Source organism: Podarcis erhardii (assembly GCF_964252035.2).
Source record: "Podarcis erhardii genome assembly, chromosome: 7".
Classification (NCBI taxonomy): Eukaryota; Metazoa; Chordata; class Lepidosauria; order Squamata; family Lacertidae; genus Podarcis; species Podarcis erhardii.
In genome coordinates, this window is record NC_138511.1 from 89096066 (window position 1) to 89123804 (window position 27739).

The 27739-nt window shown below is 46.8% G+C and overlaps 1 protein-coding gene across 1 annotated transcript; it reads right to left on the minus strand.

Annotated features, from left to right (window-relative positions):
- Positions 1–9810: 9810 nt before the first annotated feature.
- Positions 9811–26562, minus strand: LOC309345794 (cytochrome P450 2G1-like). The gene is made up of 9 exons (XM_081869191.1): positions 26329–26562; positions 18902–19064; positions 18642–18791; positions 17427–17587; positions 16929–17105; positions 14619–14760; positions 13836–14023; positions 11971–12112; positions 9811–10480 (listed from the first exon to the last, which is right to left on the minus strand). The coding sequence occupies exons 1-9, from the start codon at positions 26506–26508 to the stop codon at positions 10299–10301; spliced, it is 1485 nt and encodes a 494-aa protein (XP_081725317.1). The 5' UTR covers positions 26509–26562; the 3' UTR covers positions 9811–10298.
- Between the last annotated feature and the right edge of the window lie 1177 nt (positions 26563–27739).

Below are 27739 nucleotides of genomic sequence, written 5' to 3' on the forward strand. Positions count from 1 at the left end.
TTGTTCCTTTGTTATGAAGAGGCAGTTTGAAGTGGAAAGGCAGCACAGGGCTTGAGTGAACACCTACCGTATTTTTCGCTCTATAAGACGCACCAGACCACAAGACGCACCTAGTTTTTGGAGGAGGAAAACAAGAAAAAAAATATTCTGAATCTCAGAAGCCAGAACAGCAAGAGGGATTGCTGCGCAGTGAAAGCAGCAATCCCTCTTGCTGTTCTGGTTTCTGGGATAGCTGCGCAGCCTGCATTCACTCCATAAGAAGCACACACATTTCCCCTTACTTTTCAGGAGGGAAAAAGTGAGTCTTATAGAGCAAAAAATACGGTACATAGCCACTTGGCAGCCCTCGATGCAAGTTATATAATCAGCAAATGGTCCACAATTTAGTCCGCTTGGAAAATGGCAGCCTGAGCAGGGAACGCCACCAAAACCATCATCTGCTTTGTGTAATCTGTGCACATTGCTTAGACAGTGAAATACTCCACCCCCTTTCCAGCCAATCAGCCTTGAATGGAGAAGCACACCAAATCATTTCCCGCAGAGCTAGGCTGGCAGGCCTGGGATGTTCTCTGACACTTTTTGATCCTTCCCCAAATTGTTGGAGAATTTCAGCCCCCACTGAGGAATATTCATCTGCAGAGCAGCTGGTGGAATAAAGGCATAAACCCAGCCCAGAATATTTAAGAAGAGTTGAAGTGGGACACGAAGGAGGAGGAGGAGTTTGGATTTGATATCCCGCTTTATCACTACCCGAAGGAGTCTCAAAGCGGCTAACATTCTCCTTTCCCTTCCTCCCCCACAACAAACACTCTGTGAGGTGAGTGGGGCTGAGAGACTTCAGAGAAGTGTGACTGGCCCAAGGTCACCCAGCAGCTGCATGTGGAGGAGTGGAGACACGAACCCGGTTCACCAGATTACGAGTCTACCGCTCTTAACCACCACACCACACTGGCTCTCCCCTTCCACCAGGGGTGACACTAGGCTTTATTTCACCTGGGTCAAAGACCCCGTTTGGCAGCACCACTACCCATTTGTGTACACACACACACAGGCTGGGAGCCTCAATGGTGCCTCTCTGGAGGCTTCAACTGGGGCAAAAAACGTGGCTAGTCCCCACCCCCCAATTGATGCTTTTGAAATAGGGTGCTGGAGGAGAATCTTGAGAGTCCCATGTACTGCAAGAAGATCCAACCTCTCCATTCTAAGTTGCCTGATGCCAATTTAGTTAAATAACACAAAAAACCCTGTTAGGACTTACCCATTCTTACCTTTGTGCTGCCTTTTCTTGGCACAGGTCTGTTTTTGAAAGCTCCCTGTTTGAACACTTTCCCTATTTTGCCCTGGTGCTTTCCCCATGAAAGCCCGCTCTTTACTACGGAATCGAGCAAACTGCAATCCTCAAAAAAAACCAAATTGCTGTTTGTTCCGATTCAGCATTAAAGAGCAGGTTTTCCTGGGGAAAGTGGGGGTGCCAAAAGAGCGTTACTGCGAGTAGAAGTAACACTAGTAATTCCACTTGCCTACCTTTGCAAGGTTGTTGTGAGGACCAAATGTTGAGGTGCGCTTTCAGCACTCAGCAAGCTAAGCATCATTCTTGCTAACTTCCGAAAGCATTTTTCTTTTTTTTTAAAACAACTTAACAGCAATCCTACATGTTCTCTTTCACAACCCTCCCCTTCTTTTTAAACTTTCCAACCTGTTTTGCATCCTGGTAGGCAGCATTTACCTATACAGCATTTAACTATAAGGTCCGTATAGTTAAAGCTATGGTTTTCCCAGTAGTGACGTATGGAAGTGAGAGCTGGACCATAGAAAAGGCTGATTGCCAAAGAATGGATGCTTTTGAATTCTGGTGCTGGAGGAGACTCTTGAGAGTCCCATGGACTGCAAGAAGATCAAACCTCCCCATTCTGAAGGAAATCAGCCCTGAGTGCTCACTGGAAGGACAGATCCTGAAGCTGAGGCTCCAAGACTTTGGCCACCTCCTGAGAAGACTCGACTCCCTGGAAAAGACCCTGATGTTGGGAAAGATGGAGGGGACAAGGAGAAGGGGACCACAGAGGACGTGATGGTGGGACAGTGTTCTCGAAGCTACCAGCATGAGTTTGACCCAACTGCGGGAGGCAGTAGAAGACAGGAGTGCCTGGCGTGCTCTGGTCCAGGGGGTCACAAAGAGTCGGACACGACTAAATGACTAAATAACAAAGTCCCCAACCCCATAGCTACAGTTCTGCCTTCCACTCTCTGCTCCCTAATCTCATTGCTTCCCCCATCCACCAGTAGGAATAAGCTACCAATGTACGTTTCTTTCAGAATTAACTAAGCCAACATTTCTCAGAACATTTCTGGGAATATTCTTTCCCCATCTGCAGGAACTGCTGAAGATCTCTGCCTCGCTATAGAATCACAGAATTGCAGAGTTGGAAGAAACCTCTAGCCCAACCCCCTGCAATGCAGGAAACTCAACTAGATCATGCGGGATCATACAGGAGAGATTTCACTCCAACCTCTGCTTAAAAATCCCAAATGAAAGGTAGTCCTCCACATCTGGTGGCAGTCAGTTCCACTGTCAATCAGCTCTTACAGTTTTAATGTTCTTCCTGATGCTTAGTCAGAATCTCTCTCTCTCTCTCTCTCTCTCTCTCTCTCTCTCTCTTTTGGTAACGTGAATCCATTGTTTTGGTCATTCCTCCAGAGCAGGGGAAAACAAGCTTGTTCCTTCTTCCCTATGACAGCCCTTAAGATATTTGAAGATGGTCATCCTCTCAGTCTCCTCTATCAGGCTAAATTGGGTATAATTCCCTCAACCATCCCTCATAAGGCTTGGCCCCTTGATCACCTTGGTTACCCTTCTCTGCACACGGCAATATCCATCTTAAATTGTGGCACACAGAACAGGACTCCAGGTGCGGTCTGACCAAGGCAGAATAGAGTAGGACTATACGATACGATAATCTTTATTGTCATTGTCCCATACAGAACAACGAAGTTGAAAAAATCTACATCAGTTACAGATATCTACAGATATCTGTGGGGGAAAATCTACATCAGCTACATCAGTTACAGATCGTCTAACATTGTGTATGCCATCAAATGCCAACAGTGTCCTTCAGCTCTCTATATTGGACAAACAGGCCAAACCTTACGCCAAAGGATAAACGGACATAAATCTGACATCAGGAATCACAAGACAGAGAAACCAGTAGGAGAACACTTCAATCTCCCAGGACATTCTATACAAGATCTCAAAGTAGCTGTTCTATTACAAAGGAATTTCAGAAATAGACTGGAAAGAGAAGCTGCTGAATTGCAACTTATTACCAAACTTAAAACCATGGAGAGACCTGGTCTGAACAAAGACATTGGATTCTTATCTCATTATACATGACAAAGCCATTTTTCACCTCCTCACCCCTTGCTTTTTCCTGTAAGACCTATTGCAGTCGTCAAGAGTCGTCAACAGGCTCATCACAGCTATCTGCCAATCACCCATTCCCACCACCCTTCTGAGTAATACCCCTCCCCACCTTCTCACTATATAGAAGGGTCTGATGACTTCTGTTTCAGTATATCTGAAGAAGTGTGCATGCACACGAAAGCTCATACCTAGAACTAACTTAGTTGGTCTTTAAGGTGCTACTGGAAGGATTTTTTTTATTTTGTTAAATCTACATCAGACATTCAAAAACCAACAAGCCTGCTATCCCAACTATCCCAGCTTGGTTAGCCCCCTAAAAACTCTGCTACCCCATAATTAAATACAATATACTGTATTTTTCGCTCTATAACACGCACCTGACCATAACACGCACGTAGTTTTTAGAGGAGGAAAACAAGAAAAAAAATATTCTAAACGAAACAGTGGGTGTATGATTTTTGTGGTTCATGCTGTGGCCACACACATGTGATCTGACGGTGAGTTTGGGGTAGCCCAATGCAAAAATCCTGAGGATCCATGTGGATCCATGCTTTGTAACCACGTTTTAAGTGGGGAGGGAAGGAAAAGCTCTCAAGGGACAAGGAGCACGCGTGGGGTGTGTGGAGAAGGATGCTGCTGTCAGTATATGGAAACATCACCGCTGCAGAGAGCCAGATTGTTGACACCACATGATGCGCTTATCTGTGGGAAAGAAGATTTTCCCAGGACGTTCACAGGCTGGATAAGTCTTTGTGAAGAGTGTAACTTGAAACCTTCTGTTTGCGCATGTTCAGGAAGTTTGTCAGACCTGCTGGAAGAACTGAACTGAAAGGACGTGTTTTTCTCTAGTACTGTAATGTCAGAAATAAACATCATGTAAATAGATTTCTGACTTATTTTCTTTCCCCTGTGGAAGCAGGAGGGAGGGGGTTGTGCATTTTGCCCATGCTTGGGAAAATGTTGCCTATCAAAATCTCCCTGGTCTGTCTGGATATCAGCCAGAGGAGGTTACCGGTAAGCAAGCTCCGAGGACAGTGAGAGGGGCCAGCCTCTATGGAGGGGGCTTGCAAACCAACAGCTGCTAATAATGCAGGAGAGGCTCCTCTCCTCTCCCTCTTTGCTCCTTTAAAACAAGCAGGCTCTGCTTCTCTCCCTCCTCCCCGGCTCGGCAGCTGCCGAAACGCTCACACTCACACTTAAAGATAATTAAAAGCAACGCGCTAAGACAAATAAAGGAAACCACGATAGTAACCACTCTGAGACAAATCAAGAAAAATTGTGAACAACACTCTCCCCCAACAAGCGCTCATGTAAGCGGCTCCTCTCCTCTCCCGCTCTGCTTATCTCCCTCCTCCCTGGCTGGGCTTGCTGACAGGAGCCGCTTACACCCGCTTTGCTGTTTCAAAGCAAGCCACGGACTGTTCACGACTGCCGCAGATTCCCCCGCCATCCGTAGGCACTCGCTCCATAACACACACAGACATTTCCCCTTACTTTCTAGGAGGAAAAAACTGTGTGTTATGGAGAAAAATTACGGTACTCCCACAGAAACTATCTTAAAGGTAAAGGGACCCCTGACCATTAGGTCCAGTCGTGGCCGACTCTGGGGTTGTGGCGCTCATCTCGCTTTATTGGCTGAGGGAGCCGGTGTACAGCTTCCGGGTCATGTGGGCAGCAGGACTAAGCCACTTCTGGCAAACCAGAGCAGCGCATGGAAATGCCATTTACCTTCCCGCCAGAGTGGTACCTATTTATCTACTTGCACTAGCGTGCTTTCAAACTGCTAGGTTGGCAGGAGCAGAGACCGAGCAACGGGAGCTCACCCCGTTGCGGGGATTCGAACCGCCGACCTTCTGATTGGCAAGTCCTAGGCTCTGTGGTTTAACCCACAGTGCCACCCATGTCCCATAGACACTACCTTACACTTCGTTTAAAACCAAAATCGCATTTGGATAGTAACTGTTTCTCAGGCGGCTAGTCCTGGTCTTTATAACCCTGGACCTTCTTCCAGAAGGCAGAAGCTGAAAGAGATCATTTCCGGGGTGCACACTATCCTGCGCTATCTCTGCAGCTTTCTTATGGTACCTGGAAGCGTAGATTTGATCCAAGGTGGGAAGAGTGCACCCAATTATTCTCTCCGCAGTCTTTACAACCTTGGACAGCATTGTTTTTTCCCTGACCGTGCAGCTCCCAAACCACACACACAGACCATAAGTTAATACACTCTCCGCAGTACAATGGTAAAATGCCATCAACAGGTCCTTTGAGAGATTGTTTTTCCGGAGGATTCTCAGAAAATATAGCCTCTGCTGTGCTCTCTTTGTTGTGACGTGGGGTTTGTGATTTCAGCTCTCTTGACATAATATGCTGGAGACAGTTCTCTAGTAACACTTCTTTATTAAAGCAACAAGACTGAGACCTGAGGAGGGGAGAGCTACATTTATAGGGACAGGGAACTAGCTAGAAAGGATACATTTTGGAGGGAACAATATCAGGCAATCACAGTCCTGCCTTTTGGAGGAAACCAATAAGACAGAGGATCCAAATACAGCAGCTTAAATGAACCAATAGTAGCTGTACCCTCTGGAACCAAAAGGCAGTTACTTTACCCTAATGCAAATACAGACAATAATAATACAGATATAAAATCCTTTGACTCAATACACAACACTCTTCATCAGGTCTTCACTGTTTTCTCCCCAGGTTAGGTCATCTTCCCTTGATCTGGATACTAGTCTTAGAATCAACGAGTCGTAGAATGGTAGAGTTGAAAGAGACCCCCAGGGGTCATCCAGTCCAACCCCCTGCAATTCAGGAATCTCAGCTAAAGCATCCATGACAGATGGCCAGCCAGCCTTTGCTTACAAAAGAAGGAGAGTCCACCACCTCCCAAGGGAGACCCTTCCACTGTCAAACAGCTCTTACTTGTGCTGATGCAGAATATCATTAGATTTTTTTGCTGCTGCATCATACTGTTGACTGACATCTGTTTAGGGACATTTTTAATGATTGATGTTTTATCATATTTTTAATACAGTGGTACCTCGGGTTACGAACACTTCAACTTACACTTTTTTGGGTTACGAATGATTGTAACCAGGAATTAAGTTGTCCAAGCTCTCAGAAGCCTTGCTGCTGCCTGGATCCAAGCCCCAACATCCGCGGGACCTGCAGAGGCTCCACGACTGGGCTCCAGCCCCGGGAGTTCTCTGAGGCCTCCGCGAATGCCGGGAGCGAAGCCCATTGTGATTGTGGAAGAGGACCCTGAGCCCCCATCCAAACAATGACTATCATCAGCGCAGGTAAGAAAAAAAAAATCACATTTTCATTTTGTACTGTTTTATTTATTTCATGCTATGGATCAATGAACTCGTTAGTAAAATTCATGTAAAATTGCTGTTTTAGGGGTCGCTTTTCACCGTCTGGTTCCTTTTTGTGTTTAGGTTTGTGCGGCTTTTTCAGTTTTTTGACTGTGACTTGTTCTTCATTTTATGGGAATGTTATTTTTTTTCATCTAAAATACTGTCTTACTTATTTTATAGTACAGTACATTGATTATTGCCTTAATTTTATGGATCAATGGTCTCGTTAGACAATAAAATTTGTGTTAAATTGCTGTTTTAGGTGGGTGTTTTTCATCATCTGGAACGGATCAATCCACTTTCCATTACTTTCAATGGGAAAGTCCGCTTCAGGTTAAGAACAGACTTCCGGAACCAATTAAGTACTTAACCTGAGGTACCACTGTATTCTGTTGGGAGCCGCCCAGAGTTGCTTGGGCAACCCAGTTTGATGGCCCATGGATGGCATACAAATAATAAAGTTGTTGTTGTTGTTCTCATGTTCAGCTTGTGGTCTACTAAGACCCCTAGATCCATGAAAGTTAAGTACACTTCAGGTTTGCAGCTGCGTGTGACTAAATCAGGTAAGAAAAAACAACTCATTAAAAAAAAACAACCCAAGTAAAAGTACAGTTACTGTATAAATATAAACTACACCTGCAAATAAGCCGCACCTTTAAAATTCAAGGGAGGGGAAGTAGGAAAAAAGACAATACCTGAAGATAAGCCACTCCCTTAAAATTCTGCAGGCACTCCCACCTATAAATGGCAAATGTAGAAGAAAATCCCACGGGTACCATTCTCCCATTCTCTTGGGGGGGGGGAGCCGCGTCACTTTGATGGCCTTCCCCCATTCCCCTTTCTTTCCAGAGGTTTCGGGGAGGCTTGGGAGCTGCGGTTGGGACAGCTGCTGTTGCCCTGCACCCCCAATGCCCCCCGTGGGCAGCTGTTTCAGCAGTGATATTGTAAAGTCACGAATATAAGCCACACGTTAACTTTTCACGGCTGCAATTGGGGGAGGGGGAGTGCGGCTTATATTTGGGCCGATACGGTATATAATAAAATATAGTTTGATTGCAAACAGAAACAAAAACCTTTTCCGTAATAGTTGATGATGCCACTATATTATGAGAGTCATGTTGGGTGCTGAAGAACAGAAAGGGGGTGAATAAGAGGTAGGAGCAAAGCTGAGCTTAGACCTTTTCACCAAAGGAAGCCTGCAGGTGAATTACCGTATTTTTCGCTCTATAAGACGCACTTATCCCTTCCTAAAAAGTAAGGGGAAATGTGTGTGCGTCTTATGGAGTGAATGCAGGCGGGAGGCTCTGCTCAGCGCTCCCTTTAAAGAGCCGCGTAGAGCGTGTGTGTAGCAGAGGGGCTGCTCTTCTCTCTCCTCGGGAAAAGCCCCCAAGAGCACACACACTCCGCTCTTTAAAGGGAGTGCGGCTCTTGGGGGAGCCTTAGCTGTGCGCAGCCTCTCGCCGGCAGGGGATGAAGGCTCCCCTTGCCCGGGAGAGGCTGTGCACGGCCAAGCAAGAAGCCAGGACACCCAGCGGGATCACAGCGATCCGCTCGCAGCCTCCACAGGGCAGCGAGGAGCCTTCATCCCACTGCCCTGCAGAGGCTTCGCACAGCTATCCCTGGCTTTTGCAGGAGATGGGGGAAGGGACAGAGCACGTGGCTCTTGCAGGAGGTGCGGGGGAAAGCCAGTAGGCTTTCTTTCATTGAAGCCAGGAGGGCAAGAGGAATCAGTGCGCATTGATCCCGCTTGCTCTCCTGGCTTCAGGGATAGCCCCGCAAAGCCTCCTGAGCGAAGATAGAGGAAAAAGAAGAAGAAGAAGAGTTTGGATTTGATATCCCACCTTTCACTCCCTTTAAGGAGTCTCAAAGCGGCTAGCATTCTCCTTTCCCTTCCTCCCCCACAACAGTTACAGATAGGTAGCCGTGTTGGTCTGCCATGGTCAAAACAAAATAAAAAAATTCCTTCCAGTAGCACCTTAAAGACCAACTGAGTTAGTTATAGGTATGAGCTTTCGTGTGCATGCACACTTCTTCAGATACACTCTTGATGGACTTCCATTTCATGCGGCTCAATGTGGTGCCTTCCATAGTTCCAGTTACAGATAGGTAGCCGTGTTGGTCTGCCATGGTCAAAACAAAATAAAAAAATTCCTTCCAGTAGCACCTTAAAGACCAACTGAGTTAGTTATAGGTATGAGCTTTCGTGTGCATGCACACTTCTTCAGATACACCTCTGTGAGGTGAAAACACTCTGTGAGGTGAGTGGGGCTGAGAGAATTCAGAGAAGTGTGACTGGCCCAAGGTCACCCAGCAGCTGCATGTGGAGGAGCGGGGAAGCGAACCTGGTTCCCCAGATTACGAGACTACCGCTCTTAACCACTACACCACACTGGCTCTCCGCTCCCTCTTAGCTCAGGATGCTTTGCGTTGCTTTCTTATTTCTTGTTTTCCTCCCCTAAAAACTACCGCATTTTTCGCTCTATAGGATGCACTTTCCCCCCTCCAAAAATTAAGGGGAAATGTGTGTGCGTCCTACGGAGTGAATGCAGGTTCCTTGGCTTCAGTGATAGCAAGGCGAAGCCTCCGAAGCGCCGAGGGAGCCCTCCCTCCGCACTCCGGAGGCTTCGCGTTGCTTTCGCTGAAGCATGGAGAGCGAGAGGGGTCAGTGTGCACCGACCCCTCTCACTCTCCAGGCTTCAGGGATAGCCGCCTGAAGCCAGGAGAGCAAGACTCTCCTGGCTTCAGCAGAGAGGGAGAGCTGCGCAGCGCCCCTTCAGCCAAGCAGGAGGAGAAATGGAAGGGGCTCCGTTTCTCCTGCCGCTTCGCTGATGGGGTGCTGAGCAGAGGGAGAGATTTCCCCCCTCCCTTGTTCTCCCCCTCTAAAACAAGGTGCGTCGTATGGTCCAGTGCATCCTATAGAGCAAAAAATACGGTAGGTGTGTCCTATGATCCAGTGCGTCTAATAGAGTGAAAAATGTGGTATTTCCTTTGCTTGTCTCGTGTGAACGCCACATAACAGGGACACCTGGCTTTACGCCCACTTTCCATCATGTTTTATTTGAAAGTCCACAACAACAGGGCAAGAGCCATGGTTGGGGGTCTACTATGTCGATTCTTGGGACCTGCCAGCATATAACAACCAACAAGTCCAGAAGCAAATGCGGCAAGTTTTTCTTTTCTTTTCAGGCGTAAGGTCAAAGCTTAAAGACACGTTGCAAGGAGATGGAAATTCAAGAGGCACCAAAGTTCTTTGGGCTCAGCAGAGGAGAGGATGGGAAGGGCAGCAATGGGGAAAGAAGAATGATAAACGCAGAGAGGCATAGACCCAGCCGAAGGAAGCCCAGTCCACAGGTGGGAACGAGGCCTAATTTGAGAACAAAATCATGAAGCCACCCGTTTCAAAAGCCCTTGGACGAGGGCCAGGAAAGGGAAGAAGACCGCTCCCCTCTCCCTGAGCAGCCAGAGAGACCAGCTTGTTCAAGAGCACAGAGGCAGGGGAGGAAAGATTTGGTCTCCACTCAACGCGGGACGATGCAGAGCTTGTAGAAGGGCGGGATGGTGGCAAAGCCGCACTCCTGGGGGGTTGTGTCAATGTCCTTGGGGTCCACAAGGGGCTTCAGCCGGAATCTCTGCAGGGTGGTGGTGAAAAAAAGGAAGAGCTCCATTCGGGCCAGCGTTTCACCCAGACACACCCGTTTCCCTGCAAGGCGAAAGGGAGAGGAATCAGCAGGGAGGGTAGACATGGGCTTTGGGGTTAGAGGCCAGGTTTAGGGCAAGTCCAGCGTCCTTGGGGTGTTAATGGAACAGCTGAAATCCATGTGAATGGAGAGAGGGGAGTTTCCCTCTCTTATAGGACTAAAACCCTGTTGTTGTTTTGGCAGATCTCTTTGTGTGAGCGTGTGTGTCATCCAGTGAAACTTAGGGACAAGAGATCTAGGATGGCAAAAGGAAGTATTTCTTCAGACTGTGTCTGTAAAATGGGCTTATAGATTCATAGAATCATAGAGCTGGAAGGGAACCAATCGTCTCCCCCACCCCAACCCCAAACTTGTCCCTTACTTTGACCGACCAAAGTTGGCAGCCCCACCTACAACCAATACTTTTTGCCCATATATTTGTTATTAACATCTCCCCATTCCGTTGCACATTTATTTATTATGGTGCGTGTTAGGGAGTAGGGTATGTGTAAACACTACCAACGACCAAGTAACAGCCACAGTGCAATGAAGGTTTGTTTTCTGTAGGAGACCCAGGTTCACTGTTAGTTTCTCTTTGTTGCCACTGTGCAGTTCTTGGAGTCGCAAGACTCTGTTTACATTCCAGAGATTCCATACTGTTGGAAGTCTCACGGGAGACGGATGTGACGTTACTGGTTTCGTGTTCCTTAGTTCTTTGGTTGCTCTCTGCTCTCACAGAGAGAGGATGTATTTCTCTTCTGTCTGCGTAGCTTAGTAATAAAACTCTTAGCATGTAGCTCATGCTATCTCAGCTCCTTCCCTGTGCTGGATACTCTGCGGAATGGGGAATGTGCTTGGAGCCTTATCAGAGGCTCAGGTCATTAATTACATCGGATAAGGGCGATTCCGGAAGAGTCACCAGATCGAACGCAAGTCCGACATTCACACCTTGAAGGAGGAGGGGATGGGGAAGGTTCTTATTTGTTTAAGACAGGCTTCCTCAACCTCGGCCCTCCAGATGTTTTTGGCCTACAACTCCCATGATCCCTAGCTAGCAGAACCAGTAGTCAGGGATGATGCGAATTGTAGTCCCAAAACATCTGGAGGGCCAAGGTTGAGGAAGCCTGGTTTAAGAGGAGACCTCGATCCAGTATACCTGAAGGAGCGTCTCCACCCCCATTTTTATGCCCGGACACTGAGGTCCAGCGCCGAGGGCCTTCTGGCGGTTCCCTTGCTGCGAGAAGCCAAGTTACAGGGAACCAGGCAGAGGGCCTTCTCGGTAGTGGCACCCGCCCTGTGGAACGCCCTCCCAACAGATGTCAAAGAGGAAAAAATCTACGAGAGTTTTAGAAGACATCTGAAGGCAGCCCTGTTTAGGGAAGCTTTTAATGTTTAATAGGTTATTGTATTTTAGTGTTCTGTCCCCAGAGTGGCTGGGGAAACCCAGCCAGATGGGCGGGGTATAAATATTAAATCTATTATCATCATCATCATCATCATCATCATCATCTACCTGAGGAGAATGGCATGAAAGCGTCGTTCTTCTTGAAGCGCCCATTCTCATCCAGGAAGTTCTCTGGGTTGAAAGCAAATGGGCTTTTAAACTTCATGGGGTCGAACAGGACAGTGTGGAGCATAGGGTAGATTTCTGTCCCCTGGGAAAAAGAGGGAGAGAATATTGAGGTCAGAATTGCAAAGATTCAGGGAAAGTCGAGAGAGAGAAGCTCTCCAGCCCTTCTCTCAACTGGTGGATTGCCAGCCACATTCGACCACCGGCCAACTCCTCCCTGTGACGTCTACAGAGTGCCCTGCCTGAATGTGAAGGCACCATGTGGGTAGCTGGCCCACAGAAATCTCATGCAATCTGGTCAAACGGTCAGTTGATCTACAGGTCCACGTCCCCCCACTCTACAGAAGCATCACTGTGGGCATCCGTCTGGGGTCAGGGAGGCATTCCACCTCTGGCGGTAGTTCAGCTTAAGCCAAGAGGAGGTCCAGTCTTGCCATCAGGCAGAGTGAGCCAGCTGCTTCAAGCGGCATGACTGGAGGGTGAGGACTGGAGGCCAGGTGTTGGAGGACAGATGTGTCCCCATCATAGCTGTCAACTGTCCCTTATTTGGCGGAAAAGTCCCTTATCCCAGCGCCGTGTCCCACTGCTGTCCCTTACTGATGATGTCCCATAAATTTCCCGGGTTTCTTAAGGCTTTCTGGGAAATGATATATAATGAAATGAAAAAGGTATTTAAATATACCTTCCTGAAGAAACCAGAGGCCTTTCTCCTGGGTATGGTTAGCCATGTGGTGTTAAAGAAGGATAGAACTTTTTTTATGTATGCTACTACAGCAGCAAGGATTCTTATTGCAAAGTATTGGAAGACACCAGATCTACCCACCCTGGAAGAATGGCAGATGAAGATGACAGACTACATGGGACTGGCAGAGATGACAGGCAGAATCCGAGACCAGGACAAAGAGACAGTGGAAGAAGTGGAATGCCTCCCTGACCCCAGACGGATGCCCACAGTGGGAGGAGGGAGGAGGGAAGCTCCAACTGTGTTGCTTGGCTGCGTTGCTCACCCAAAAAGGAGTCTAAGAACGACTGGGGGGTGGAGCTTGCATGCCTTGTGCTGATCAAATCGGCCACGTTTCCTGGGGACTTGCCTTTGCTCAGCGCTTCCCAGCAGAGAGGTGACGGTGGTTTTCATTCCTGCATCCCCTTTGCCAGGTTGCTGCGCTGTGGGAACCACCGCTTGAGGCTTCGTTTGGCTGCTGGCTGGGCTTTCTGCCTTTGGCTCGGAGGAGCTCAGAAGTTGAACATACCTGTGCTCTGAAAACCCCTTATTTTGGCGGCTGATCCGTTATTTTCAAATCTGTAAGTTGACAGCTATGGTCCCCATGCGTCCTGTAAACTAGCTGCAGCGTGAGACTATACCAGCTGGGCCCTGGTCATCCTTTGAGGATTGGCTGTTGTGTTGTTGTTGTTTTTAAGTGCTATGTTTGCAGCTTTTGCCAACCTGGTTCCCTCTAGATGTTTTGAAATGCAACTCTGGTCAATCCCAGCCAGCATGGCCATGTGAGACACCTAGAGGGCACCAGCTTGGTGAAGGCTGCTTAACGGATTGGCAAATCTTTAAGACTCTCCTGGAGTGCGTCCGGTCCTTTTCCTTTGCCAAATACCCGCCAATAACAGGAGCCAACATCACCTCATCCTGCCTCCGACAGGTTGATTCTGTGCCGGATGAAGACCCAACTGTTGTGGGCAGATGTTGGTGGCAAGGCACACATCTGTGAATGTTGCTAATCTCTTTTAAACAACAACAACCACCCATTTTCTTGTGTCCCAGACACTTTTAATTCCCTCTGCCCCACAACTGATACCTTAGGGATGATGTAGCCTCTGAATTCCGTGTCGCGCATCACAGAGTGGGCCACGTTCATGGGGATGAGGTCACTGACCCTCTGCACTTCGTGGATGACAGCGTCCACATAAGGCATCTGGCTCCGGTCTTCAATGTTGGGGGCACGGTTCTGGCCAATCACTTGGTCAATCTCCTGGTGCATTTTTGCTGTCCAATGAATTTAGATCAGAGAAGGGTCAGAAAATCAGAGTCGGAAGGGACCACAAGGGTCATCTAGCCCAACCCGCTGTAATGCAAGAATCTTTGGCCCAACATGGGGCTTGAATCCATGACCCGAGTCTCATAGTCCACTGCCTGAGCTATCCGTTTACAGTGGTACCTCTGGATGCGAACGGAATCCGTTCCGGAGCCCCGTTCGGAGATGCGACGGCGCATCTGCGCATGTGTGGGCCGTGTTTTGCCGCTGCTGCGCATGCGCGTGACGTCATTTTGAGCATCTGCGCGTGCGCAAGCGGTGAAACCCAGAAGTAACGTGCTCCGTCTTATTCATCATGGGTTGGTCTAGTCCTCACAACATCTTGTGTCGGTGAGTTCCATAGTTCATCACTGTGTTATCTCCCAACATTCAGCTTCACTGGATGGCTCTGTTGGGTTAGAACTGTTCCTACCCACTTTCTCCACACCAAGCCTAACTTTACACACCTCTGTGGTATCTCCCCCTTACTTACTCGCTCCCCAGCCCCCAGCAGGCTAGGTTGGGCTTTAATCAGCATGGCGGCAGTGTGCTGGTTCCCTTCCTTACCTTGCACTTCGGGGTATTTCATCAGAAACAGAAACCCGTATCTCAGGGTGGAGCTGACGGTCTCCGTCCCAGCAAAGAACAAATTGAGTGTGGTGAGTTCTAGGTTCTTGGTGTTGAATTCGCTGGAGGGCTTGCCTTTCTCCTGAAGACAGACAGGAAGCCAATGTCACCAGGATTCCCCCATGTGGGTGAGACGTAGGGGGAGTTGGTTCCAGGGCTGCTGTCTCTGGTATAGTCCTTTTATGGAAGAAGGACGTCACTTGTCTGGTGGGGGTGAAGAGAAACTAGGCAAGCTGGACACATGTCACCCCATCAGATCATTAATCATAATGCTGATAAATTTCTTATGCCCCAATCATCGGACTGGGTTGCCCCAGCCGCTCTGGGTGGCTTCCAACAAAAAAACAGGAAAAACAACAACAACCATTGAAAGCTTCTCATACTAGGGCTGCCTCCAGATGTCTGTGAAAAATTATATAGCTGTGGAACTCTGACCTTTCCCAGGAGGGCTTTCCATGGGGTGGGTGTGACTACCGAAAAGGTCTTCTGTATGTTAGAATTCCTGCTCCGTGATTGCAGTCATGGGATTGTTGTCTATCCCATGACGGTGGATGGTTCGACTCCACAGAGTGGGAAGTGAGGGAGACAGGATGTTTGTGTTCTGTGAAGTGGGACTATTGTCCTTTGTTCTTTTCCTCTTTGCTGTCTGATGCTAGAGAGGGAGCCATGTTGGAGTGCTCCATGTGTGTTTATATGTAAATAAAGTAGATTAGCCAAAATGCTGAGTTGCTGAGGTCTGTCACGCAAGCTGCGCAAACTCTGTGGATCCCTAAGTGTGCCAGTGTCTGTTGGCATCGGTCGCTGTGATGTTCGGGCTGAAGAAAGCTTTTGAAGCTCCCGAACAAACAACCAGGAGGGAGAGAACATGCCAGTCAGGCATGTGTCTCTGCCTGGGTCCTACTCGAGTGTAGGACGAGCTCCTGGTTCCCTGTAGTTTCACTTCTCACAGTGAGGGGACTGCCAGAAGGCTTTCTAATGTATATTGGAGAAGCAAAGCAGCTATATAAATGTATGAGGTTTTGTTGAACCAACTTTTGGTCCCTCTAGAGATCCTTTTTATTGTGTATTCACAATGTACACAATTCAGCTTTCAATACTCTTTGCACCTGCAAAAGTTTTGGGGTGGTCACACTACTTCATTTCAAAGCAGTGCGTACCCTGTAACTTCTTACTGAAATCAATCCATAACTTTTCATACAAGAAACATTCTGGTTTATTTTTGTGTACCGCTTTTGTAGCACTCCAGCCTCTCCGGACAGCATGGTAGCATTGGGGAAGCATTACAGAACAATTAGGAGAGCAAAACACACCCACCATTAATGCACTATTACGGTGTCAGGAACACATTGCAGAAAGCCACTTCTGCCCTTCGGAGGAGGTGGAGTTGCGGGCTTCACGGCCCCAGCCCTCACGCAATTGGGGGGATTCCCAGCTGCTTCACCTCCTGGCCAGCCAAATCAGCTGGCTCTGGGGGAGTGGCCTGCCCTATTTAAACCAGGACGCGGCCAGGGATCTCCCTCTTTGCCGCCCGTCAACTGTTCCTGCTTTTCCCACCCTCCCACCCTTTAAGGTTTTTGTTCCTTGACCTTGCTATGGACCTTGGTTGGTCGCTGTTGAGGGGCCTGGTAGGAATTTTTCCACTTGGCAAATTGGCACCAGCCACTTGGTTTTCGCCTACCTTGTAGCAAATCGTCACAACCTTTTTGGTATTGGCAGTTAGGCATTGGTATTGTTCTGTAGATGGAAGAGGGGAGGTAGCGCCATCACCTGCCCCACATATTGAAGGGCAGTTCGATAAAGGATTCCGGGGGGTGTGGCCCTGACCGAAGCCTGAGGTGGTTAGGGCCTAAGGCACGCCCCCTATTGGTGACCCCATGAGAGTTCCTAGTTGATGTGCCTCAGAAGGACTCCCCCAACTGGTGGTTAACCCTTCCTGGACTTCTAGCGGACGGGCTGAAGTCAGATATAGTCGGTTAGGACCAATGCCTAAGCCAATACCTCTCTTCACCTGTAACCATCACCTGCACACTCTAGGTTCACCAGTGACTGAAACGGTGGCACACCTGATCATGAAGCATTTGCAGAGTGTATTATCAGCAAGGTGTGTTAGCAAGCAGCAGAATCTGCAGAGCCCCTGTGGCAGTCCAGAGAGCGCATCTCTTTGTAAGTGATGTGCGACTTAGTGAGCCTTGTGTGAACCCTACAGCTCCCTGTGGAAATCCCACCTCATGTCATAGGCCAACAGGGTACCTTTTCCATCTGGATGAGGAAGCAGTCAATGAAGTCACGAGGGGCATTGAGGTCAAGGGTCTCCTTGTTCTTCTTCACTCTCTTGGCAATGTAGGCTCTCATGTCTTCCAGAAGGTCATAGATCTTGGTGTGTGGCCCTGGAAAGTACTTCAGAATGCTGGCATACATGTCATAGAACTGCAAGAAGAAAGAAAAGGCACCGGCAGCTGACCAGGAATGCCTCCTGAGGGTCAGGAGAACATCCTTGCAAGCCAAGGAGGCCCCACTAGATGTTAAGTAGCTGTTATAAACTACGGCTGGCTTTCAGACCCTTGTCCAGCCTGGTGCCCTTCTGCTCTCCACATGAGCTTAGACTCCAAATCCCATCAGGCACAGAGCACAGCCCGCAAGGCCAATGCTCAGGGATGATTAAGATGATGGGAGCTCCATTCCAACAATATCAGGAGGGTGTCTGATTGGGAAATGGATTCATGCTCTGTCTGCTTTGAGACTGGGTACCTGAGACCAGGCGGTGCTCATCTCCCGGAAGCTGTCATTCATCATCTGCATCAGGGACTGGAAATCCTTGTCTTTGTAGTCAAAGCGGTCGCCAAAGACGATGGAGCAGATAACATTGGAGACGGCGCGGCTGAGGGTGAAGGTGGGGTCGAAAGGCTTCTCTGCAATGCCAGGGCAGAGGAAAAGAAGGAAGACGCATTGTGCTGAAGGGGCCAAGATACTTTGGGAAGTGTGAGGAACTGTGAAACACCTGCAAAGTCCTCTCCCAAACTCTTCTCAAAAGATCATCTGCAGTCCCTACCCAGAACTTAAGATACCTATTGCTGACCAGGCTACTAGAATGAAGACCTTCTCTGGCTATGGAGCAGCCTTCCCAGAGAGCTCACTCACTGCTATCATTATGGCCTCTCTTTTGCTGCATCTGGTGAACGCCTTTTTACTCACCCAGGCCTTTTAAACAATTTGTGCTTTGGCTCTGAGCCTCCCAACCATGTTTCATTACATATTTGCCACAGAGGACTATTCCGAACTCTACTTTTATTTGTTAATAGTTTTATGTATGTTAGGGACGTGGGTGGCGCTGTCGGTTAAACCACAGAGCCTAGGACTTGCCGATCTGAAGGTCAGCGGTTCGAGTCCCCGTGACGGGGTGAGCTCCTGTTGCTCGGACCCCTGACAATTAGGTCCAGTCGTGGCCGACTCTGGGGTTGTGGTGCTCATCTCGCTGTATTGGCCGAGGGAGCTGGCGTACAGCTTCCGGCCAGCATGACTAAGCTGCTTCTGGAGAACCAGAGCAGCTCACAGAAATGCTGTTTACCTTACGCTTACCTTACGCCGGAGCGGTACCTATTTAGCTACCTGCACTTTGATTTGATTTTGAACTGCTAGGTTGGCAGGAGCAGGGACCGAGCAATGGGAGCTCACCCTGTCGCGGGGATTTGAACTGCCGACCTTCTGATTGGCAAGTCCTAGGCTCTGTGGTTTAACCCACAGCGCCACCCGCGTCCCCCTTTATCTCTCCTTATCCGTTATTTGGGGGGCAATGTATTTGCTCTTTCCTCCCTGCCTATTATCTTTCTTGAGCCCAGAAATTGTCATTGCCTTTGGGACAAAAAGACTTCCCTTCCCCAGCCTTTCTGGGCTTCGGAGCTCGTGTTTCTGCCCAGCCTGGTGGGGCTGACCTCCTCTTCCCTGCCTTTCACTTGGCCTACTCACGGTTGGTCTTATGAAATTCCTCCAGCAGGAACTGAGCTTCCTCTCGGATCCGATCCTCAATTGTTTTTTTCCCCATGCCAAAATTCCTCAAGACGGTGAGGGAGAAGCGTCGCAGCTGCTTCCAGCGCTCTCCCTCAGAAAATACCACCCCTGCAGGTATAGGGAGGAGAAAGGGGAGAGGGATTGAATAGCAGCCAGGAAACAGCAGACACAAGACTCCTGTGTTGCAAGTCGGACCACCCTGGGTTCCTCCTCCTCACCATAACCATCAAAGGTCCTTTGCAGCGTGGGGTTGGTTTTCCTTCCGCTAAATTCTTCTGCCTTGTCTATCAGGGCCTCCTTCACAGCTTCATGTCCACAGAGGACCACAATCGGGCGATTTCCAAAGTAGACGGTGAACACTGGGCCGTATTTGTCGCGCAGCTGCATAGGAGAAAGGCCAAAGGCTACTTTTTAAAATTTAAAAAACAGAACAATCTTTAATCCACTCTTTCTTTTTCTTACAATTCATTGGCACTCTTACAAAAGCCGACAGCATAAATGCTGGAAACAGGCTGGGCCTTGGTCTGATCCAACAGGGCGGTTTGAACATTCATCTCTGTGTTCAAATCTGTTCACTGAATTCCCTCAGACTCTTATTTTGTGGGAAGGAGAGAGATGCCAGGCAGGAGGCTTTCGGCACATGCTCAGAGGCCTCTACCTGCCACCAAAATGCACTTTATCAAGCAAGGGGACAAAATGCATGAAAGCAAGTTTCCATTCCTGTTTTGATAAAATTTTGAGACTGGTACGTCTCACACAGACCGGCTCTGCAAGTGTCAAGATGCTCGTGGGACAGTTCTGCGAGGTTAAGTGTCATTTCTGACTAAACCCTCTTGTGGAGTGTGGACAGAAATGGTTTTAATGTTGTCTTTTGAAACGGCTCTGACCCAGAAGGCTCTAAAACGTAACTCTAGGCTGAAAATGCAATTCTAGGCTTCATCCACAGAAGTTTAGCCTCCAGATCAAGGGAACTCATAGTTATTTGGTGGGTTAAGCTCCGTAGCCGACTGCATGCTTACTATTGGCTCCACCCCCCTTATATTTGTTGGAAACACGCCCGGGAAGGCCACCAACTACCCAAGACTCAGGGGTATCTCTCCGGTGGTCCTCCCTGGCTGTTTAGTGTCCAGATGGAGGGAGGTCATAGTACTGCTTTATTCCACCTTGTTCAGAGCCCACCTGGAGTCCTATGTCCAGCTTGGGGCACCACAGTTGAAGAAGGATCTTGACAAGCCGGAAGGCGTGCAGAGGAGGGCAACTAAGATGATCAAGAGCCTGGAAGACAAGCCTTATTTATGAGGAATGGTTGAGGGGCATGTTTAGCCTGGAGAAAAGAGCAGCAGGAGATGAGATGATAGCTTTCTTCAGACACAGCTATCACATGGAAGATGCAACAAGCTTGTTTATGCTGCTCTTGGAGGGCTAGGGTTTGGACTGATTGATTCAGACTGCAAGAAAGGATATTCCAACTCACAATTGCATGCCCAGGAGGAGACCCCCGACTCCCAAGAGACCACCAGAAGGAATGAATAACTCATGACAACGTGTTATGGGATTAAAATTGGCCACAACTTTATCAACCCTTTCAGATGTTGGAAAACCTTAGCTCAGGTGGGTATCCCTCCCAGCCCCCTGGTCAGTGGACTGAAGCACATCGGGGTTAATGAGATCCAGGGAGTGCACAACACAAGACGTCTGTTTGTGCAGCCAGCCAGCCAGCCAGCCCCTTTTCCGCACAACGCAGGGGAGTTCACTGACAACCTTTCAGCGTATGTCCAGTGACTCCGTTTTCAAAAAAAAGCCTTTAACGGGGAACCCTGGAATTGCCGCCATGTGGTGGGTTGAGTCACCACTTCACACACACACACACACACACACACCCATTTAGGGAAGATAGACTAAAGGATTCTGCCCAAGGCATAAAACCGCCAAAGTTGTGACAATTGCTACGGGGAAGGCGAAACCTGCCAATGCTGGAAAAATTCCTTCCCAGTCCTTTAACAGCAACCAGCATATGACCATAGCAATGCCCGCTGATCTGGAAGGAAAATGGTTAACCTGCAATGAAGCATTAGACAAATGGAGGGTTTGGGTGGGTGAAGCTCTGGAGCCGACTGCACGCTTACTATTGGCTCCGCCCCCCTTATATTTGTTGGAAACACACCCGGGAAGGCCACCAACTTCCCAAGACTCAGGGGTATCTCTCCGGTGGTCCTCCCTGGCCGTAAACCTCCCTCAGTCCAGAGAGACCGGTGATAAGCCACGCCTTCCTCCTGAGAGGAGCACACTTGTCTTCTGGCATCTCATAGCAGAAGAAAGAGTCAATCGTAGTTCTACAACTACTTTATTTACAGTCATGTATATACACAGAATCCATCAGCATGTCTGTGCTCTTTGAGCACCAGTACAGAAACAGAAGAGAAGACTCCCTGGAAAAGACCCTGATGTTGGGAAAGATGGAGGGCAGAAGGAGAAGGGGAGGACAGAGGATGAGATGGTGGGACAGTGTTCTTGGAGCTACCAGCATGAGTTTGACCCAACTGCGGGAGGCAGTGGAAGACAGGAGTGCCTGGCGTGCTCTGGTCCAGGGGGTCACGAAGAGGCGGACATGACTAAATAACAACAACACAGAAACAGCATCACAAACAGAAGTGAAACTAACTTCCAACAGTACTCCAACAGTACTGAGACTTCCTGTCTCACACACTCTCAGACACTCACGTGATCTACAAAACATAGTGCTACTACTGGAGCAGCAAGGATGGATAAAAATCCTAACAATATTCACCTCAAGCGGACTGGAGTGAAGCCTGCTCACTCGTGGTCCACTCAGCCAGCCCTACCTCCACCCAAGCCGCTGATTGGATTATTTGAACTAGGGTTTGGCAGGGTTAGGGTTAGGGTTAGACTGGCATTCCCAGACACTTAATCCTTTCTTCGTGGACCATTTTGCTGCTCAAAATCCTCCTCACAGCGTGACGAACTGTTTCAAAAGGACTGGAACAAGTTTATATTTTACATGAAAGAAAATTGTAAACATTTGAAAACCTTTGTAGGCCTGAATTGAAATGTTTGGTAATGTAAATATAAGGAACTGAGTTACCGATAACAAGGTGAAATACTGTAATAAGATCGAAGGTAAATAAGTGATTATAGAAATGCGAAGAATATAGAAAGATGTGTGGATGTCAGAAAAAGGGAGAGAAGGAGGTTGATGCTCTTATAATGTAGTAAGCTGTAGAATTATGTAACAAAATGTTAATATGATAAAAGTGGAAAATTCAATAAATATCACTGGGGGGGGGGGACAAAATCCTCCCCACTGCCTGATCCATTTCTATTTGCAGGGGAAAATAAACCACAAGGCCTCCAACGAGCTGCCGTGAGGATCTTGCTATTGAACAAAAAAGTAAGAGTACAAATATTTAAATAAATGGAGACATTTATGAAATATGATGCCAACAACACCTGAACAAAAAGCCTCACTATGTTGACACACCAGTATTTCATCACCAGGGGAAACATAGCTGAGTGTTGAGGGGTGTGTGTGTGTGTGTGTTGCTTAACAATTTCCACTGTAATGCGCAGTTCTTTCTCAAAGGCAAATGGTTAAAGCCAAGCTCAACCCATCTCCTACTCTATCTCCCAACCTCAATTCCAACCCACCTCAACCAACCCTCTCAACTCTCCTGTCTCTCTTCAAATCCTCTCCTTTTAAACACTCCCTCCTGGAACCACGGCCAATCGGAGGCTGCCGTTCATTAACCATTTGCTGGCAGGGAAAGAAAGAAACGCTTATTGATCCAACCTTATTGATCTAGTAAAACCCAAGCTTTTTGTCACACATGGTTTCGAGTCCCATGTTGGGCAAAAGATCCCTGCATTGCCAGGGGTTGGAGTGGATGTCCCTGGTGGTCCCCCTTCCAACTTTACAATTCTAGGATTCTATCCAAATTTAGAGTCTCCAAAATGCTGCCTGTTGTTTTTTAGTCGTTTAGTCGTGTCCGACTCTTCATGACCCCCTGGACCAGAGCACGCCAGGCACTCCTGTCTTCTACTGCCTCCCGCAGTTTAGTCAAACTCATGCTGGTAGCTTCAAGAACACTGTCCCACCATCTCGTCCTCTGTCATCCCCTTCTCCTTGTGCCCTCCATCTTTCCCAACATCAGGGTCTTTTCCAGGGAGTCTTCTCTTCTCATGAGGTGGCCAAAGTCTTGGAGCCTCAGCTTCAGGATCTGTCCTTCCAGTGAGCACTCAGGGCTGATTTCCTTCAGAATGGAGAGGTTTGATCTTCTTGCAGTCCATGGGACTCTCAAGAGTCTCCTCCAGCACCAGAATTCAAAAGCATCCATTCTTCGGCAATCAGCCTTCTTTATGGTCCAGCTCTCACTTCCATATATCACGACTGCGAAAACCATAGCTTTAACTATACGGACCTTATAGTTAAATGCTGTAACCTCTGGAGGCTAAGGCCCTAAAAAGACCCAATATGGAGGCCAAATGGCCAAAATATTGGGAAATATTAGAAAAAGATGGAGACAATTGGAAATTGCAGAGTTTGGAGAAAATGAAGGATAAGGTGCGAGACTGGTTACATTATGCTCAGATTAAAGAAGTTTTTAAAAATGATAAAAAGTTAGGTTCCAGGTGGAGAAATCGAAATTAGAAACTGAATTGTTAGAACCAAAGACTAAGGTTCTATCTAGAATGTATAACTTGCTGTTAAAATGGAATACACAAGACGAAATGGTTAAATCGGCTATGATAAAATGGGCACAGGACATTGGGCATAACATTATGTTTGAGGACTGGGAAAGGTTGTGGACCACTGGGCTGAACTTCACCGCATGTAATGCTCTGAAGGAAAATGTTATGAAAATGATATATAGATGGTACATGACCCCAGTTAAACTTGCTAAAATATACCATTCGTCTGATAATAAATGTTGGAAATGTAAAGAAAATGAAGGAACATTCTTTCACCTCTGGTGGACATGCCCTAGGGTGAAGGTCTTCTGGGAAATGATATATAATGAACTGAAAAAGGTATTTAAGTATACCTTTACAAAGAAACCAGAGGCCTTCCTCCTGGGTATTGTCGGCCAGAAGGTGTTAAAGAAGGATCGAACATTTTTCATGTATGCAACAACGGCAGCAAGGATTCTTATCGCAAAAAACTGGAAAACTCAAGATCTACCCACACTGGAAGAGTGGCAGATGCAGCTGATGGACTATATGCAACTGGCCGAGATGACCGGCAGAATCCGTGACCTGGGAGAAGAGAAGATGGAGGAAGACTGGGAGAAATTCAAAATGTACTTACAAAAACATTGTAATTTGGTTGAATCTTAAGAAGGATGCTGGATTGTAAAAAACTGCTTACCACTAAATTAGATCTAAATTTGATGATAAGTGAGACTAAAGAAAATATAAAATTTTTTGGGAAGAAGTGCTAGATTATATTTGAATGAATGGACATGAGATTGAAAACAAGTTGATAATTTGTGTGGAAAAATTTTTAACAATGCAAATGGGAGCGGGAGACGTGAGGGAGTCCAAAGAAGTGATGAAATTGTTATGACAGAAATAAGATTGTTTATTATGTGTGCATTTATATTTTAAAATCTTAATAAATATTTATTTAAAAAAAAAATATAGTTAAATGCTGTATAGGTAAATGCTGCCTACCAGGATGCAAAACAGGTTGGAAAGTTTAAAAAGAAGGGGAGAGTTGTGAAAGATAACATGTAGGATTGCTGTTGAGTTGTTTTTTAAAAAAAGAAAAATGCTTTCGGTTAGCAAGAATCATGCTTAGCTTGCTGAGTGCTGAAAGCGCACCTCAACATTTGGTCCTCACAACAACCTTGCAAAGGTAGGCAAGTGGTTTTACTAGTGTTACTTCTACTCGCAGTAACGCTCTTTTGGCACCTCCACTTTCCCCAGGAAAACCTGCTCTTTAACGCTGAATCGGAACAAACAGCAATTTGGGTTCTTTTGAGGATAGCAGTTTGCTCGATTCCGTAGTAAAGAGCAGGCTTTCATGGGGAAAGCACCAGGGCAAAATAGGGAAAGTGTTCAAACAGGGAGCTTTCAAAAACAGACCTGTGCCAAGAAAAGGCAGCACAAAGGTAAGAGTGGGTGAGTCCTAACAGGGTTTTTTGTGTTATTTAACTAAGTTGGCATCAGGCAAACATCAGGCAAACGGGTGAACATATGGATCCTAAGAAAACAGAAGCAAAAGATTACCAAGTGTGTCAACTCTCCTTTTTTTAAAAAAAAAAAAATTAATACAGTCTGCGAAAAAATTATAAACATAGCATTGAGGTTATAGTGTCATTTTACATCATCTTAAAACATTAATGGGTCATTGTAGGCTGTCCACAGATCTGTTTGGAAACGGGTGGGAGAAATTTGCTATCTACTTCCCTTGTGTATGAAAAGAAGGGGAGGCAGGTTTCATCAAAGGTGTCTCTCTTTATAAAAGCTTTTGGACGGACAGGGCAACCGTCATCTAATCTACCCAACTAGAGGCAGGCAGGCAGGGATACAAGGAGAGAGATGGAGGAAGGTGTTTTGGTGAGAGGCAGAGAGACAGGAATATCCAGAAAGCCACAAAGAAGACACAGAAACGCTTAGTTGGGGAAGCACTGTATTTTGAGCATATTCCTGTGCAAGAGAGAGGGTGGAGATGGAAGAGGAGAGAGATGGAGGCAAACTGAGGCCTCTGTGCATCTCAATTATTTGAATTTCCCTTTGACTCCTGGGTGCTGCTCTTGCTGCTCTGTTCTTAGAAGGGCCGGGGGAGAAATCTGGTTCCGCTTTCATTGGAAGGCTAATCTACCAACCTTTCACTTTCCAAAACCATGCACAAACTGAAGCACACGGATCCAGGTTCTGCAATGCAGATCTCCAGCCAGACAATGACAAATGAAGACACCACAGGAAAGAGTGCATGCAAATGAAAATATTCAGGGAAATCACTTGAAAAAATGTGCACATTAGTCAAAAGGGCATGCGAGGGGGAATGTGTTTATAAGGAGACATTTGCACTAAAACGCTGGTAAATTTCCATGAGGATTTCTTTTTTTCTGCAAATAATATTTATTATTTTCAGTAGATAAACATAGTAAAGAAAGAAAAGATTAACAATAATAAAAGCAAACAAAAAATAGGAGAGAAAGAGAAAAAAGATACATACAACATATTACCACTTAATTAAAATTAAGTACCATCCATCTTCATAAACATAGTATTTGATTTCCTCAAATCTCTTCCATCCGAATTTCTTAGTAATTATATGTAGCAGTTTCCAATATCAGAGTTTCAAAAGACCATATCACAGTCCTAATCATATGACATAGCTTTCCCTTTCGTACATTTTCTTATTTATAAATTTGATTCCATTTTAATCCTAGGCCTAATTGTTTCTTTCAAGTGGTTACGTATCTTTAATATTACAATACTTATTCAAATAGTCTTTAAATTTCTTCCAGTCTTCCATGAAGATTTCTTTTTTTTAAAAAAAAATAGTTTGCAAATTTCTCCAGAAATACTGAGAACTGAATTTAAGGTTGGAAAACTGAGAAGCAGAGAACCAAAACTGACTGCTCCTTCTGCCCCTGGTTCCCAGAGGCCATCAACTCACCCTGAGGAGGGATTTCAAAGTTTCTGATGACTTGATCTGCAGGAAATTTCCAATCACAGGGAGCGGCATGGGTCCGGGGGGCAGCTTCCCATGGCTCGATACGCTCCTCACTGCTGCCGAAATGAGGAGCCAAGTCAGGCAGATGACAAGAAGGAGAGTTACAATGCTGGCCAGGTCCATGATGGAGGTCACTACCAGTCTGTCCCAGTGCAGACAACTGTCCCGTTTTGACAGGGTTCTAGATACTGAATCAAGACTGGATTTGGCCCCACCTTCTGCATTATGTAACTGCACAAGGCCAACCTGTTGAGAGCTTTAATCCCAATAAACCTATGCCAAAAGTTAATCATCTATTTCCTGGTTATCAGGATTGTGAATATTTGTTCCAGGAGCACGAGAGTTTGTGTTCAAATTCTTCGTGATGTGGGTAAACAATTTCCATGCCAATCAACTTTAAACTTTTTAATCTTGTGGTTTCTAGTCAAATGTCACGTTGTCCGCCTTTGGACTCTCCTGATAATTGCTTATTGCATCCAAAGTTGTTATGAAATTTTATTTTTTGAGGGTGATTGCAAGACTAAAAGCCTCCTTTGAGTGGAGGGGCTGGAAGGAACAAGGATTGGAGAGAGGCCTGGCTGGAGTAGAGAGGGAAGCAGCCAGAATCTGAGGAAGGTTGCTCATGGTTAACGTATTCTATGTTACAGCTAAATAAACATTTGTTTTCGGCTTGCAGTTTCCAGCTTTCTTCACTAATACAAGGAACAACACAGGGGTATCAAAAATGTGGCCTGCTAACTAAAGCACAACATACAACAGCTGGATCTCCCAGCAGGGATTTAATGGCAAAAGATTTCTGCATTGCAGGGGGTTGGCCTAGATGCCCTTAAGAGTCCCTACAATTCTATGATTCTGTGTGCATAGGCCTGGGCTGCAAAACTGCATTTGAAGAAAAACAACTAATGTAGCCATTGGCAAGAAAGTCAAGTGAATCCCACAGAAGTTAAACAATTCTGGAACTAGCAGTAAGATTTATTTGTAGGAGTCCAAATATCCAGGTGGGATTACTATGAGGAATTATAAAATATGCATCAAGCCATTGTGTCCACAATGAATACATTGTGTTGACTGGGTTTGATACATTGACAATAATTTCTGATCAAATCCCACAAGCCTCTGCATGTCTGGCCATTTCCTCTACAGCCCATTTTTCTTGCTTGTCAAGTCGCGTACACAGCCCAGTTGCTTTGCCAGACAGGAGTCCTGGGCCATAAAGATATTGGGCAAGCTTCTTTGGCATAGCTTTTCTGATATGTTAATCTCAGCATGTTGATCTTAGGGCTTGGAAATCGTTTCACAGGAAGGTAATAATGATCACTGTCTTCCTTGCCATCCTTCCTTCCTCTCCTGTTTA